The sequence below is a fragment of the Oncorhynchus kisutch genome, linkage group LG27 (assembly GCF_002021735.2).
Source record: "Oncorhynchus kisutch isolate 150728-3 linkage group LG27, Okis_V2, whole genome shotgun sequence".
Taxonomy (NCBI): Eukaryota; Metazoa; Chordata; class Actinopteri; order Salmoniformes; family Salmonidae; genus Oncorhynchus; species Oncorhynchus kisutch.
Window position 1 is genome coordinate 30,750,679 of NC_034200.2, and position 14,812 is coordinate 30,765,490.

At 42.0% G+C, this 14,812-nt stretch overlaps 1 protein-coding gene across 1 annotated transcript in view; it reads left to right on the top strand.

The window, feature by feature from the left end:
• Positions 1–14,812, top strand: part of clstn2a (calsyntenin 2a) — a 303,976-nt gene that overhangs the window by 123,383 nt on the left and 165,781 nt on the right. Inside the window, exon 2 of the mRNA XM_031807195.1 lies at positions 2,117–2,239. Coding sequence (XP_031663055.1) covers positions 2,117–2,239 — 123 coding nt within the window. The remainder of the gene's footprint in view (positions 1–2,116; positions 2,240–14,812) is intronic.

A 14,812-nucleotide genomic window follows, 5' to 3' on the forward strand; every position in this document is an offset into this window, starting at 1 on the left:
ATGGGCAAAAATCCCAGTGGCAAGATGTGCCAAGCTTATAGACACATACCCCAAGAGACTTGCAGCTGTAATTGCTGCAAAAGGTGGCTTTACAAAGTATTGACTTTGGGGGGGTGAATAGTTATGCACGCTCAAGTTCAGTTTTTTTGTCTTACTTCTTGTTTGTTTCACAATTAAAAAATACTTTGCATCTTCAAAGTGGTAGGCATGTTCTGTAAATCAAATGATATAACCCCCCCCCCAAAATCAATTTTAATTACAGGTTGTAAGGCAACAAAATAGGAAAAATGCCAAGGGGGGTGAATACTTTCGCAAGCCACTATATGTGACCAACAGGCTCGATTCAGTCTTGCTTAGCAAAATTTGAAATTGTGTTTTTTTACATTGGATAAAAGTAGAAAATGGTATATCATAAACTACAGTTGAGGAATAATGGGAAAGTAGTTGAAAGTTGCTAAATTTGTAACCTCACTTTTGAGAAAATGGGCTTTGAATGTTTTGGTTCACCCACTGGAGAGATCATCTTTGTCTACACCCATTCAGCATCGTTCACACCCTCTTAACCTATAGCCCCGCCCGTAAACCCAGAGCGTTGTCAGATTGTCCATACGTCAATTCAGAGCTTTTCACTTTCAGAGTGCACACCGGATGCTCTGGCCGAGGAGTAGGGTTGATCCGAGCTTGACTGAACAGCAGTCAAGCACCCAAGCTAACTGGCAAACATTGGCTAGCTTGCTAGCTACTGCCCGACACGAAATGGTTGAACAGCTCACTCTGACCATTTTACTCGTCCTAGCAGAGCTGGTTAGGCTCTTTTATGTTATCCAGAGCTTTGGTGACTGCAACTGTGCTGCTGCAACAATTTAATTACGGAGACGAGAGTGCTCTGAAATCGGACTAGATAGCCAGAGCGAATTTACCAGCTATGTCTATCAACAGTTGTCGCATTGACATCATGAACATTCTATTGAAATGGTTACTTGCATAGTGGAGGCTTTTGTTAAGACATGTAGCTAGCTAGCTAGTTAAATAATGAACCCTTATCCCAACTCATGACGTTACCACCCTGCATGAATCTGTAGGTAGATAACTAACCAAGTTCAATGTTAGCTAGCTAACATTAGGCTATAACTAGCAAAGCAAATGGCTCTGAGATACTAATAATATTACTACACAGACATACACGTAACGTTAGCTAGCGTGCCAACCAGCTAATGTTAGCTAGCTAACAGTACACTTTAACTTGAAATTAAAACTACTTTTCTTACCCGTATACATGGATGAACACTTCTCTCTATCTATCACAGAGGCCATGGTTGCCCTTAGATTGAAGATGTAATCCGGAGACAGGTGTTTTCTTCATCTCCTTAGCTATCATACTCTAATTCCACTGATTTCAAAACGCAGTCTCTCAGCATGTCCAGCCAACTCATTAGCTCAGCCAATCATGGCTACAAGGTTTCTGTCTTTTTCTGTGGCTTAACCAACTAGGCACATAATTTAATAATTTTATTCGTATTTACAAATAGCATACAGAATATAGAATACACATTTGTTATTAAGGCACATAAAAGTTCACATGTTCCAGAAGGCATTTCTGCCCAAAAATGTATTTTGATTTAAAAAAAGTTTACATTCAAATGGCTTTCCTGTGAAATAGTGACGTGCGACATATGCCAAGTTTCCTGAAACGAGTCACATTTGCAAACTAAATTGAAAAAGTTATACTACGTGAGCTTTGCTTGTGGGCAATTTAGGTTGTACTTTAGTCTGTTTAGATGTGTGCATTGATCAAGGGCTTTTGTACCTGTGAGGCAAACAACAGCAACCGGGACCCAAAATCTGATAAATGAGTTTGTTTCACAGGGATACTGGTTGGGACAGCGATATCATATGCCTCAGGATGTTAGAGAGAGAAATAGAACCGTCTATGCATATTAGCTTCATAGTTATTGATAGTACTGCTTAGCTTTTCTTTTCATGGCCATGTAAACCTCACAGAGTTGGGAACTGTGCAAGAGAAAATCGACTAACAAATTCTCTCTCTCTCTCTCTCTCTCTCTCTCTCTCTCTCTCTCTCTTTCTTACCCCCCCTCCTCCTCTTTCTTCTCCACAGTGAACAAGCACAAGCCGTGGATCGAGACGTCGTACCATGGGGTGATCACAGAGAACATGGACACCGTTCTGCTGGACCCTCCCTTGGTGGCCCTGGATAAGGATGCCCCTGTCCCCTACGCAGGTAGAGAGACCACTTTCCTGTTTCCCCATCCTAAACATCCTTCAAAGAACCCAATGCTATGGGCTCATGGTGCTTCACTGATATGCTGCACAGTACTAGCTGTTGATTTGAGGCTGTGGTTGATTGGCATAACTCTATGAGTGTCTTCCTACCCAAAATGCACTCATACTCTTTCCTCACTTTGAGATGATTTAGTATTTATTAAGATCCCCACTAGCTGGCAGCTACTCTTCCAGCGGTCCAAACAGGAACAACAAAACAACAGCCTACATCAAACAATACACCATACAAGATATTATAACATTATTAATCTATTATTACAAATGTACAATATAAAATGTACAATACTACAGTATTACAATGTGTCAGAGAGGGACATCTAAGCAGCCTGTCTGTGTCTGAAAGGAAGTGTGTATTTATAGCTACAGTTCTTCATGCGGTATCTTTATCCACAACCATCTGCACTTCTTTGGTCTGATTGGCCAAAGGAAGAAAAAGAGTCATAACCTGAGCTGCTGGAGAGGAGAGAGCTACCTTTAAATATTGATCCCATTGAACAGTTGTACTAGTCCCCTTTACATTACATGGAAATGCCTTGGAAGTCTTCCATGTTGCTTGAATGTCATGTTATTATTTCATAAAAAGTGATACACTTGATGCAGAAGTTGCCCTTGTCCACTGATCTAGAATCAGCTTACCCTATCCCTTATCCTTACCTTAACCATTAGGGGGATGATAACATACGTATCTCATAACATCAGCAGGACAGGGGGCATACTAGATTTGTGGTAAAGGGCAACTTCTACTTTAAGTGTATTTCAGGGCATACAGTGTACCACAGGAGGCTGGTGAGGGGAGAACGGCTCATAATAATGTCTGGAATAGAGTGAATGGAGTGGTATCAAACACATGGAAACACATCGCGTTCCAGCCATTACAATGAACCCGTCCCCCCAATTAAGGTGCCATCAGCCACCTTTGCAGTGTACAGTATTTACATAGCATTTATAGGTTGTGTAATCTTAAATCTGTGGTTACTTTTACCAACTTCCGTTAATACATAACATGTTATGATAGTCCTGCTTCATCTAAGGGGACTCGTTGAGTGCAGAGCACTGGCTTTTGCTAGAAAGTAAATCACAGCGTCACACAGGTAGGTGACAGTGACAGGCGACTTGTAATTAGACAGGGATTTTTGGCTCAGAAGGAGGCTTTGCGGCAGGTACCGCTTTAAACCTCATTAAATGAAAATAACTCCAATTAATCTCCACTCTGAGAGCTGTGGAAAACGGATATTTGGTGCCATTTTTCTACGCTTTTAGTTTATTTTTTAACCATTGCAATGGTTTGAATAATACAGTACTAGCAAGACCATACGTAAGTGGTTTTCATGTTGAAATCCAAGCTGGCAACGCAGTAGGTTGGGTATATCTGTTTTTGTCTTATCCCGTGTCTTATCCCTTGTAAATAGCCAGTCTTTTTCATATATATCTTAATCTCACATTCTATCTACGAACTAAATATACTTTCCTGCAACCCGCCTCAACCAATGTGGTACGGATATGCTATTTTTTTCCTCATAACTGGAACATCCATCAGGAGCTAGCCAGCTAATTAGCTACTAGTCTTTGTTAGACACGGCTAGCGGTCATCGCCTTTTGTTCCCCCCGGCATCAGCCAGCCTTAGCTCGGACAACACCTGCCAGCTTTGCACTGCACAATATCAACCCAGAGCATATCGAACTGCTTCTTTCTACCTATATCCCCGGATTCCTGCTGCTCTGGATCATTACTCCGATCAGCTAGCTAGCTGCAAACGAGTGGCTATTGTTAGCTAACGCCTCTGTCCCAAAGCAAGCACCAGCTAGCCTTGAGCTAACCTCAAGCTAGGCCCATATACCAGCTAATTCCAGGGCTACAATACCTCGGCTACACAGCTGATGCCCGCTAGACTGTTTCAATAACACGGTACCTCATTTTGTTTACCTGTCGGCCCCAGCATCGAACTCAGGTCCTGTATGCACCTAACTGACCCGCTCTGCCCATTCATCGCCATTTACCCGTTGTTGTCTTAGCTCTCGTGATCAACACCTGTGATTGCTTTATGACTCTCTCTAATGTCAGTATGCCTTGTCTACTGCTGTCCAGGCTAGTTTTTATTGTTTTATTTCACTGTAGAGCACTCATTCCCGCTCAAAATGCCTTAGATAGCTCTTTCGTCCCACCCCACACACATGTGGAGTACCTCCACTGTACTCACATCCTACCATACCCTTGTCTGTACATTATGCCTTGAATCTATTCTACCATGCCCAGAAATCTGATCCTTTTATTCTCTGTCCCAATCGCACTAGACGACCAGTTCTTATAGCCTTTAGCCGTGTCTGAATCCTGGCTTAGGAAGGCCACCAAAAACCCAGAAATTTCCATCCCCAACTACAACATTTTCCGCCAAGATAGAACTACCAAAGGGGGTGGAGTTGCAATCTACTGCAGAGTTCTGTCATGCTATCCAGGTCTGTGCCCAAACAGTTTGATCTTCTACTTTTAAATATCCACCTTTCCAGAAATAAGTCTCTCACTGTTGCCGCATATTACAAATCCCCCTCAGGTACAAGGACACCCTCATAGATATCATCCTGACCAACCTGCCCTATAAATACACCTCTGCTGTCTTCAACCAGGATCTCAGCGATCACTGCCTCATTGCCTGCATCCGTAAGGGGTCCGCGGTCAAATAACCACCCCTCATCACTGTCAAACGCTCCCTAAAACACTTCAGCGAGCAGGCCTTTCTTATCGACCTGGCCCGGGTATCCTGGAAGGATATTGATCTCATTCCGTCAGTAGAGGATGCCTGGTTATTCTTTAAAAGTGCTTTCCTCACCATCTTAAATAAGCATGCACCATTCAAAAAATGTAGAACCAGGAACAAATACAGCCCTTGGTTCACTCCAGACCTGACTGCCCTTGACCAGCACAAAAACATCCTGTGGTATACTGCATTAGCATCGAATAGCCCCCGCGATATGCAACTTTTCAGGGAAGTTAGGAACCAATATACACAGGCAGTTAGGCAAGCAAAGGCTAGATTTTTCAAACAGAAATTTGCTTCCTGTAGCACAGGGCAAGGCGATTGAGGTTGTAACCTCATATAAATATCTTGGAATTTGAATTGATGACGGCCTCTCTATAAATTGCATATTCAACAACAAAAATTGAAGCTGAAATTGGGCATTTATTTTAGGAATAAGGCATGTTTTTCTTTTGAAGCCAGAAGGAGGATATTATCAGCTAAATGTATGCCTTTACTAGACTATGGGGATATGTTATATATGAATGCTTCCGCTCAGTGTTTGAGATCAATTGACACCCTTTTCCATGGCACTTTGAGATTTATTTTAAACTGCAAAACCCTTACGCACCACTACACTTTGCATACCAGGGTTGGCTCGCCTTCTCTAGTCATTTATAGGCTCAGGCACTGGTATAATTTTATTTACAAAGCCATTTGGGGTTTACTACCTTTTTATTTGGGCATTTTTATTGTTCAGAAATGTGGTGGGTACTCTCTTCGTTCACTGGACTTTATCCTAACTGTTCCAAATGTCCGAACTGAATTTGGTAAGAGGGCTTTTATGCACTCTGCACCATCATCTTGGAACGCCTTACAAAATACTTTTAGAAGAACTTGTCCCGATTGGTATTTTTAAATCACTGATGAATGATATTGAGACTGATTCCCGACCTGTCAATGATTTTATTTAGCTGTTTTTGATTTTGTTATACTCTTGTGAATTCTATGGTTTTTACTAGATTACTTGTAGTTTTTCATGTTGTTTGTCTGTGATTTTTGTAATGACTTGGTGCTGCCTATCTTGGCCAGGACGCTCATGAAAAAGATATTTTAAATCTCAATGAGCACTTCCTGTTTAAATAAAGGTTAAATAAATAAAAATTCAAAAACTCCAAAAAGTTCTGGGACACTGTAAAGTCCATGGAGAAGAAGAGTACCTCCTCCCAGCTGCCCACTGCACTGAGACTAGGAAACACTGTCACCACCGATAAATCCATGATAATTGAGAATATCAATAAGCATTTTTCCTCGGCTGGCCATGCATTCCACCTGGCTACCCCTACCCCGGTCAACAGCTCTGCACCCCCCACAGCAACTTGCCCAAGCCTCCCCATTTCTCCTTCACCCAAATCCAGATAGCTGATGTTCTGAAAGAGCTGCAAAATCTGGACCTGTACAAATCAGCTGGGCTAGACAATCTGGACCCTCTCTTTCTAAAATGATCCACCGCAATTGTTGCAACCCCTATTACTAGCCTGTTCAACTTCTCTTTCGTATCGTCTGAGATCCCCAAAGATTGGAAACCTGCCGCGGTCATCCCCCTATTCAAAGGGGGACTCTAGACCCGAACTGTTACCTGGTCTATCCTAGCCAAGTTCGAAAGCCAAGTTAACAAACAGATCATCAACCATTTCGAATCCAACCATACCTTCTCCGCTATGCAATCTGGTTTCCGAGCTAGTCATGGGTGCACCTCAGTCACGCTCAAGGTCCTAACAATATCATAACTGCCATCGATAAAAGACATTGCTGTGCAGGCATATTCATCGACCTGGCCAAGGCTTTCGACTCTGTCAATCATCGCCTTCTTATCGGCAGACTCAACAGCCTTGGTTTCTCAAATGACTGCCTCGCCTGGTTCACCAACTACTTCTCCGATAGAGTTCAGTGTGTAAAATTGGAGGGCCTGTTGTCCAGACCACTGGCAGTTTCTATGGCTGTGCCACAGGGCTCAATTCTCGGGCCAACTCTTTTCTCTGTATACATCAATGAGTCACTTTGCTGCTGTATACATCAATCAGTCGCTTTGCTGCTGGGGATTTTTTGATCCAACTCTACGCAGACGACACCATTCTGTATACTTCTGGCCCTTCTTTGGACACTGTGTTAACTAACCTCCAGACAAGCTTCGATCCCATACAACTCTCCTTCCGAGACCTTCAACTGCTCTTGAATGCAAGTAAAACTAAATGCATGCTCTTCAACCGATCGCTGCCCGCACCTGCCCGCCCGTCTAACATCACTACTCTGGACGGTTCTGACTTAGAATTCGTGGACAACTACAAATACCTAGGTGTCTGGTTAGACTGTAAACTCTCCTTCCAGACTCACATTAAGCATCTCCAATCCAAAATTAAATCTAGAATTGGATTCCTATTTCGCAACAAAGCATCCTTCACTCATGCTGCCAAACATACCCTCGTAAAACTAACTATCCTACCGATCCTTTACTTCGGCGATGTCATTTACAAAATAGCCTCCAACACTTTACTCAGCAAATTGGATGGAGTCTATCACAGTGCCATCCGTTCTGTCAACAAAGCCCATATACTACCCACCACTGCGACCTGTATGCTCTCGTTGGTTGGCCCTCGCTTCACTCGCTTCATTTTCGTCTCCAAACCCACTGGCTCCAGGTCATCTATAAGTCTTTGCTAGGTAAAGCCCCGCCTTATCTTAGCTCACTGGTCACCGTAGCAGCACCCACCTGTAACACGCGCTCCAGCAGGTATATTTCACTGATCATCCCCTAAAGCCAATTCTTCCTTTGGCCGCCTTTCCTTCCAGTTCTCTACTGCCAATGACTGGAACTAATTTCAAAAATCACTTAAGCTGGAGACGCATGTCTCCCTCACTAACTTTAAGCATCAGCTGTCAGAGCAGCTTACAGATCATTGCACCTTTACATAGCTGTAAATAGTCCACCCAACTACCTCATCCCCATATTGTTATTTATATATTATATTTATATTTTTTCTCCTTTGCACCCCAGTATCTCTACTTGCACATTCATCTTCTGCACATCTATCACTCCAGTGTTTAATTGCTAAATTTTAATTATTTCGCCACTATGGTCTATTTGTTGCCTTACCTCCCTAATCTTACCTAATTTGCACACACTGTATATAGCCTTTTATATTGTGTTATTGACTGTACGTTTGTTTATTCCATGTGTGTTGTTTGGGTCGCACTGCTCTGCTTTATCTTGGCCAGGTTGCAGTTGTAAATGAGAACTTGTTCTCAACTGGCCTACCTGGTTAAATAAAGGTCAAATAAAAAATACATCCATGACCTTTGTTGGAATTTTTTCCGGGACCCAGATTGTCTACTACTGCTTAAATGCTTTCTGTTCCAGTATTCTGGGTCTGAGACACTGGCCCTTAAAAAGCTTAGCTAAAGTTGTAAATTCCATGTCCATGACACCAATGTTTTCTCAGAAAATCTTAGGCACTTTATATCCTGACTTCTAGTATCTTCACTAATAGGGCAGAGCTGTTTTCAGAACACATTCCAACTCCTAGCAACCAACCCAAAGACCAAGCCAGTGAAATTTGAATAGTTAAGCAATGAGCGTAGACAAAAGACCCAACGGTTTGTGAATATTTCTCTCTGTGATTAACAATCCGCTCTGTGACTCCAGAAGGTCACTGCTGGTAAAATATCACCGGCGAGGGAAAGTGGTGTTGTGCTCTTTTTGGTGACTGGTGATATTTCTCCCTGGCTTTTCCGCAAAGCCTAGCTAATGAATGAAACTCATCAAATGGCTACCAAGGAGATTTAAAAAAACGCCTTCAGAAAAAGCACTCTATCCTAATCTATCTTTCTCGGTTATTCTCTCTCGCTCCTCAATTCTCCCTGTCTCAGTCTTGCCCTTTCCATCTCAGTCAGCCTAGTGATCTCAGGGTGGCAGGTAGCCTAGTGGTTAAAAGTGTAGGGCTAGTAACTGAAAGGTTAGGGGTTTGAATCCCTGAACTGATGAGGTGAAAAATCTGTCTGTGCCCTTGAGTAAGGCCCTTAACCCTAATTGCTCCTGTAAATCTCTCAGGATAAGAGTGTCTGTTAAATAACTCATATGTATAAAAAGAAGGTATATATCCTTAGCATTTTTCTCATTCCCTCTCTATCTCTCTAGCCATGTAATGCTCTAGGCCTAGTGGCTAGCCTCTATATCTTCTTCTTCTCTCTTTCCCTCTCTCTCTTATTTTTGTTCTTTCTCTCTCTCTCATTGTCTTCCTCCTTTTCTCTCATTTCCCCATTCTCTCTCTCTCATTGTCTTCCTCCTTTTCTCTCATTTCCCCATTCTCTCTCTCCTGTTTCCTTCTCTTTTTTTCCCATTCCCCCAGTTTCTCTCTCTCCATACCAGGCATGATCTCTCCTCTCTTTCTTTCTTTCTTTCGTTCTTTTCTATTTTCTTTTCTATGGGGTACCCCTCCTTCGAAAAGAGCACACAGTGTCACCCACAGAACAGAAGCAGATCTACCGCCAAAACCATTTCCATTGCCCTCACCTTAATTTGCATTATATATAGTTATTAAAATATACATATAGAAAACTCTTGCAAATCTTAATTTCCACAATTAATCAATAATATGTGTAATAATGTAGGCAGTTCATGATGAGGATTGTTACCTGTAACCAGGAGTGTTACCTGTAACCAGGAGTGTTACCTGTAACCAGGATTGTTAACTGTAACCAGGAGTGTTACCTATAACCAGGATTGTTACGTATAACCAGGATTGCCAAAAATGACATTTTTGTCAAGCAATACTTATTTTACCAAACAATTATTATGAATCATCCTATATTGTCCCTAACAGCATTACCCCATAGCAACAGATGTTGGATACAAACAAACACACTCATACACACAGTCGACCCCTTTCCCCCACAAACAACCACAAGCTCAGATGTTCAACAGTTGTTCTATCCCCGAGCCCCACTCAAGAAAGGACTTAATGTGCGAATGCATGTACATTTGCCGCTGTTTGAGAAGACATGCAAAATTAACCATTGTCAAGTCCTAGGTGATGGAGATCAGAACATCCCCTTCTCTTGAAACACACACATGCTGGTCCCTGGTTCTGACCATTTTACCAAGCATCTCTGTACAGTCAGATCTTTGATTATTTTGTGCCACCAGGTCCACAATAATTTTCCCTCTCTCTGATTGTCTGAGTGTGACCCCCTCTCCATGTAGGTAGTGTTGCCAGCACTGCCACTATCTGGGTGGGGGCACCCCACCGGAATCCCCACCGTCTAGGTACAAGGTCGTCAAGGTTCACATTAGCAGCTTTGAGAATTTCCATGCATATTATTCTCACCCATCAGGGGGCTTTGGCTTTGTAGGACCAACCCTGCCAGAATCTTGAGGGGGCGGTGCTGCTCTAGTAGGTCTCTGACCACATTCATCTTTCTGTTTTGGCTGTGTATAGGCTACTTACAGTACAGTAGGTCCATAAAACAAAGGTTCTTCTCCTTAGTGTGTGGGTCTCTCAGATGGGTGTCTAGGGTATAGGGCTGGGGACCGTTCCATCATGATAGGACAATAAATAAATCAACTATATTTATCATTTATTTTAAAATGTATATCCCATATCTGGACAAGCTCTCCCTCATAACCCTTGCTCACAGGCACACATGGGCTCTGGGATTTACAACCATTTACCTTTTTCACTCACTTAACTCCACACTTCAAACACAAAAACACACCCCACCTTCCATCACAATACACCTCTCTTTCTTTCTTTCTTTCTTTCTTTCTTTCTTTCTTTCTTTCTTTCTTTCTTTCTTTCTTTCTTTCTTTCTTTCTTCCTTTCTTTCTTTCTTTCTTTCTTTCTTTCTTTCTTTCTCCAACCCCACCAGCCAGACAGCCATGCAGCAGGCAGTGACTTATGCAGCGTTGCTCTATCCTGGTTTTGTTTCTGTGGAGAAAGGAGTGGGCCGTCTTTCTGGCACCACATTAATTGCTCTATGGGAACATGGACGCAGATTGTTAAGTGCATTGCCTATTTCTCTCTCCCCTCCCTCCATTCCTCCCTCCTCCTTCCCCCTCCCTCTATCCTTCTCGCACAGCCGCTCTGCTTTGATGTAAAAGAACGATGATGAGCCTGAAGTCGATGATATATGCCGAGACAGGAAGGTGAGGTGGTGAATGCTTATTTGGGGGAAATGAGCCCTGCAGAGAGGAGGAGCGTGGGTCTTGTAGTGTGACAGCGGGCTGGACTGGGGGGACTGCAGGAAGAAGACGCAGTGTCCTCATCGTAGTTACACCAAACCTCTCGTCCATTCATCTCTCCTACAGGATGATGCACAATGAGCAAGATAGAGAGACGGAGTGAGAGACAGAGTGAGAGACAGAGTGAGAGAAAAAAACTAATGACAAAGAAATGAGAAAGAAATAGTAATTAGTGAGTGAAAGTGAAGAATAGCATGAGAAAGAGAGAAACTTTTCTCGTTAACATAAAATAACTGTGATCCTGACTGTGGTTGTTGTGTATTTGGTGATACCCACTCACAGTTACACTTCCGCAAAGTTTGTCACATGCACACTGTTCCAGACTAGAGAAATTATATTTCAACCACAACTAATTATGAACTATAATAAAGCAAAATGTACTGGGTGGAAATGTATTAGTTTGACGTTTTTGGGGTGACATTTTGGCACTGCAGATAAGTGCTACTGCTTTCAAACCACACCATTTTCTGCTTGGCACTTACACTGTTTGTACCAAGTGTTTGTCATGCAACAGATTGCGTATCATATTGCCACACAGTTTTATTTACAAACACCTTCTCATGGATGTTGTACAATCTTTATCAAAATGTTTATACGCTGTTTATGTTAAAAGGTTTCCAAATGTGTTCTTCGGCTGTCTCCAGAGAGGAACCCTTTTGGGTTCCATGTAGATCCCTCTGTAGAAAGCGTTTCACATGGAACCTATAACCAAAAGGGTTATACCTGAAACCAAAAAGGGTTCTTCAAAGGGTTCTCCTATTGGGACAGCCGAAGAACCCTTTTAGGTTCTAGATAGCAACTTTTTTTCTAAGAGTGTAGGTTGAGGGGCGGTTTCCCAGACACAGGTAAAGCCTAATCCTAGACTAAAAAGCACTTTCATGCTCATCATTTAAGGTGGAGGACGTTAAATGTGTTCGTAACACATAACATGTTTCACTGTAAAGTGTGTACACTGATTAGAGGTGTTGGAGGAATTTGTTCCATGATGGTAAATTAAACTCATAGGACATGGCACACACACACACACACACACACACGCACACCACATGTGCACACACACTGGACAGCTACAATAAATGTGCGGTGGGGAATCTATAGATTTCCAAACTTTACACACATACCGTAACACATAAATCAAACAGATGCTGACACTGATGCTTGTGTTCTGTGTCAAGCCTTTCTAAGGATTTTTTGAACGATTGTATAATAATCCTGACTAATGATCAGGATAATGAGGATTACGTGGGCAGTAACAGGCAATAAAACTACAGCAGAACATTTTATAACAACTAATGAATTGTCTCATAAATGCGTGGAGATTGAATGAACATTGGACGTCTGGATCGGACGTCTGTACATCCACTTGGATCTGGTTTATCATCTCCCTGCTGTTGAATGATCAGCGATTTGCCCCTTGTGGTCGACCGGCTGGCTAATTACTCTGACTTCTTTGGTAAACTGGTGTGATTGAACCTCTGGACACTTCAAATGCCTCTTTCACTTCCCCATGGGTTATATTTTATTTATCCTTTATTTAGTGTGGTTGCATGCCTTTCAGAGGTGTTGGGTTAAATGCGGAAGACACATTTCTGTCACGCCTGCACCTGCTCCCCCTCCCTAGCGCTAGAAGGCGCCAGGCTTCCCAGCATTACACACTCCTGCCACCATCATTACGCACACCTGCCTCCCCCCGTCACATGCATCAATCACCTCTGTCCTTACCTCCCCTATATCTGTCTGTTCCCAAGCTCTGTTCCCTGTTTCAGGATTAATGTTTGTTTGTCTTTGCATACCCGGTTATGACGCCGACTCTGTCTTATTTCATGTCTGTTCCATATTATTATTCCATATTGTGTGTGTGTGTGTGTGTGTGTGTATCAACATCCTCTACAGTACATAATGTTACTATTATAACAGTCATTTACATACAGTATGTACTTAATTCACAACTATTTTTCTATTTCCATTCTCCTCAACTCTCAATGCATAATCTGAATAATTACAGGAGAATGCTTACCTTGGGGTGATGATACAGAGGTGATAATTGAAACCTGATGAGTTCTTTTTCTGTGCTGAAGGTGACAATGTGCTGACAGCCAGTAAATGTGTTACTTCTGGTTGGCGTTGCATCCCCACAGCAGTTTAAATGGTGAGCAGTACATGTTGAGGCTTTGTCTGGCGATGCTTATGGGATTTCTATCATACTACAGAGAGCGAGGGGGAGAGAGAGGATGAAACAACAGAGGAAATAAAACAGAGAGAAAGAGAGAGATGGAGACAAATCATAACCACGCATACAGTGCCTTCAGAAAGTATTCATACTGTACTCTTAACTTATTCCAAATTTACAGACTGAATTCAAAAATGACTAAATATATATATTTTTTTTATCTCACTCATCTACACACAATACCCCACAATGACATTAGCAAATGTATTGACAATTAAACACAGAAATATCTAATTTACATAAGTATTCACACCACTGAGTCAATACAATACAGCTGTGAGTCTTTCTAGGTAAGTCTCTAAGAGCTTTTCACACCTGGATTGTGCAAATTTTGCACATTATTCTTTAAACAATTCTTCAAGCTCTGTCAAGTTGATTGCAAATAATTGCCAGACAGCCATTTTAATGTCTTGCCATAGATCTCCAAGCAGATTTAAGTCAACTGTAACTCAGCCACTCAGGAACATTCAATGTCTTCTTGGTAAACAAATCTAGTGTATATTTGGCCTTGTGTTTTAGGTTATTGTCCTGCTGAGAGGTGAATTTGTCTCCCAGTTTCTGTTAGAAAGCAGGCTGATCCAGGTTTTCCTCTAGGATTTTGCCTGTGCTTAGCCCCATCCTGTTGCTTTTTTATCCTGAAAAACTCCCCAATCCTTAATGATTGCAAGTATTCCCCTAACATGATGCAGCCACAACTATGTTTGAAAATATAGATGGTGGTACTCAGTAATGTGTTTTATCGGATTTACCACAACCATAACACTTTAATGTGTTATGGTTGAAAAGTGAATTGCTTTGCCACATTTCAGTATTACTTTAATGCCTTGTTGCAAACAATTGGCCTCATGGTGAAATCCCTGAGCGGTTTCCTTCCTCTCCGGCAACTGAGTTAGGAAGGACACCTGTATCTTTGTAGTGACTGGGTGTATTGATACACCATCCAAAGTATAATTAATAACTTCACCATGCTCAATGGGATATTCAATGTCAGCTTACTTTTATGAAAACATTTGACCAATAGGTGCCCTTCTTTGCCTCCTAGGTCTGTTTTTCAAATTCACTGCTCAACTGAAAGACCTTACAGATAATTGTATGTGGGGGGTACAGAGATGAGGAAGTCATTCAAAAATCATGTTAAACACCTTTATTGAACACAGAGTAAGTAAGTCCATGCAATTTATTATGTGAGTTGTTAAGCACATTTTTTCTCCTGAACTTATTTAGGCCTGCCATAACAAAATAATTGGATTC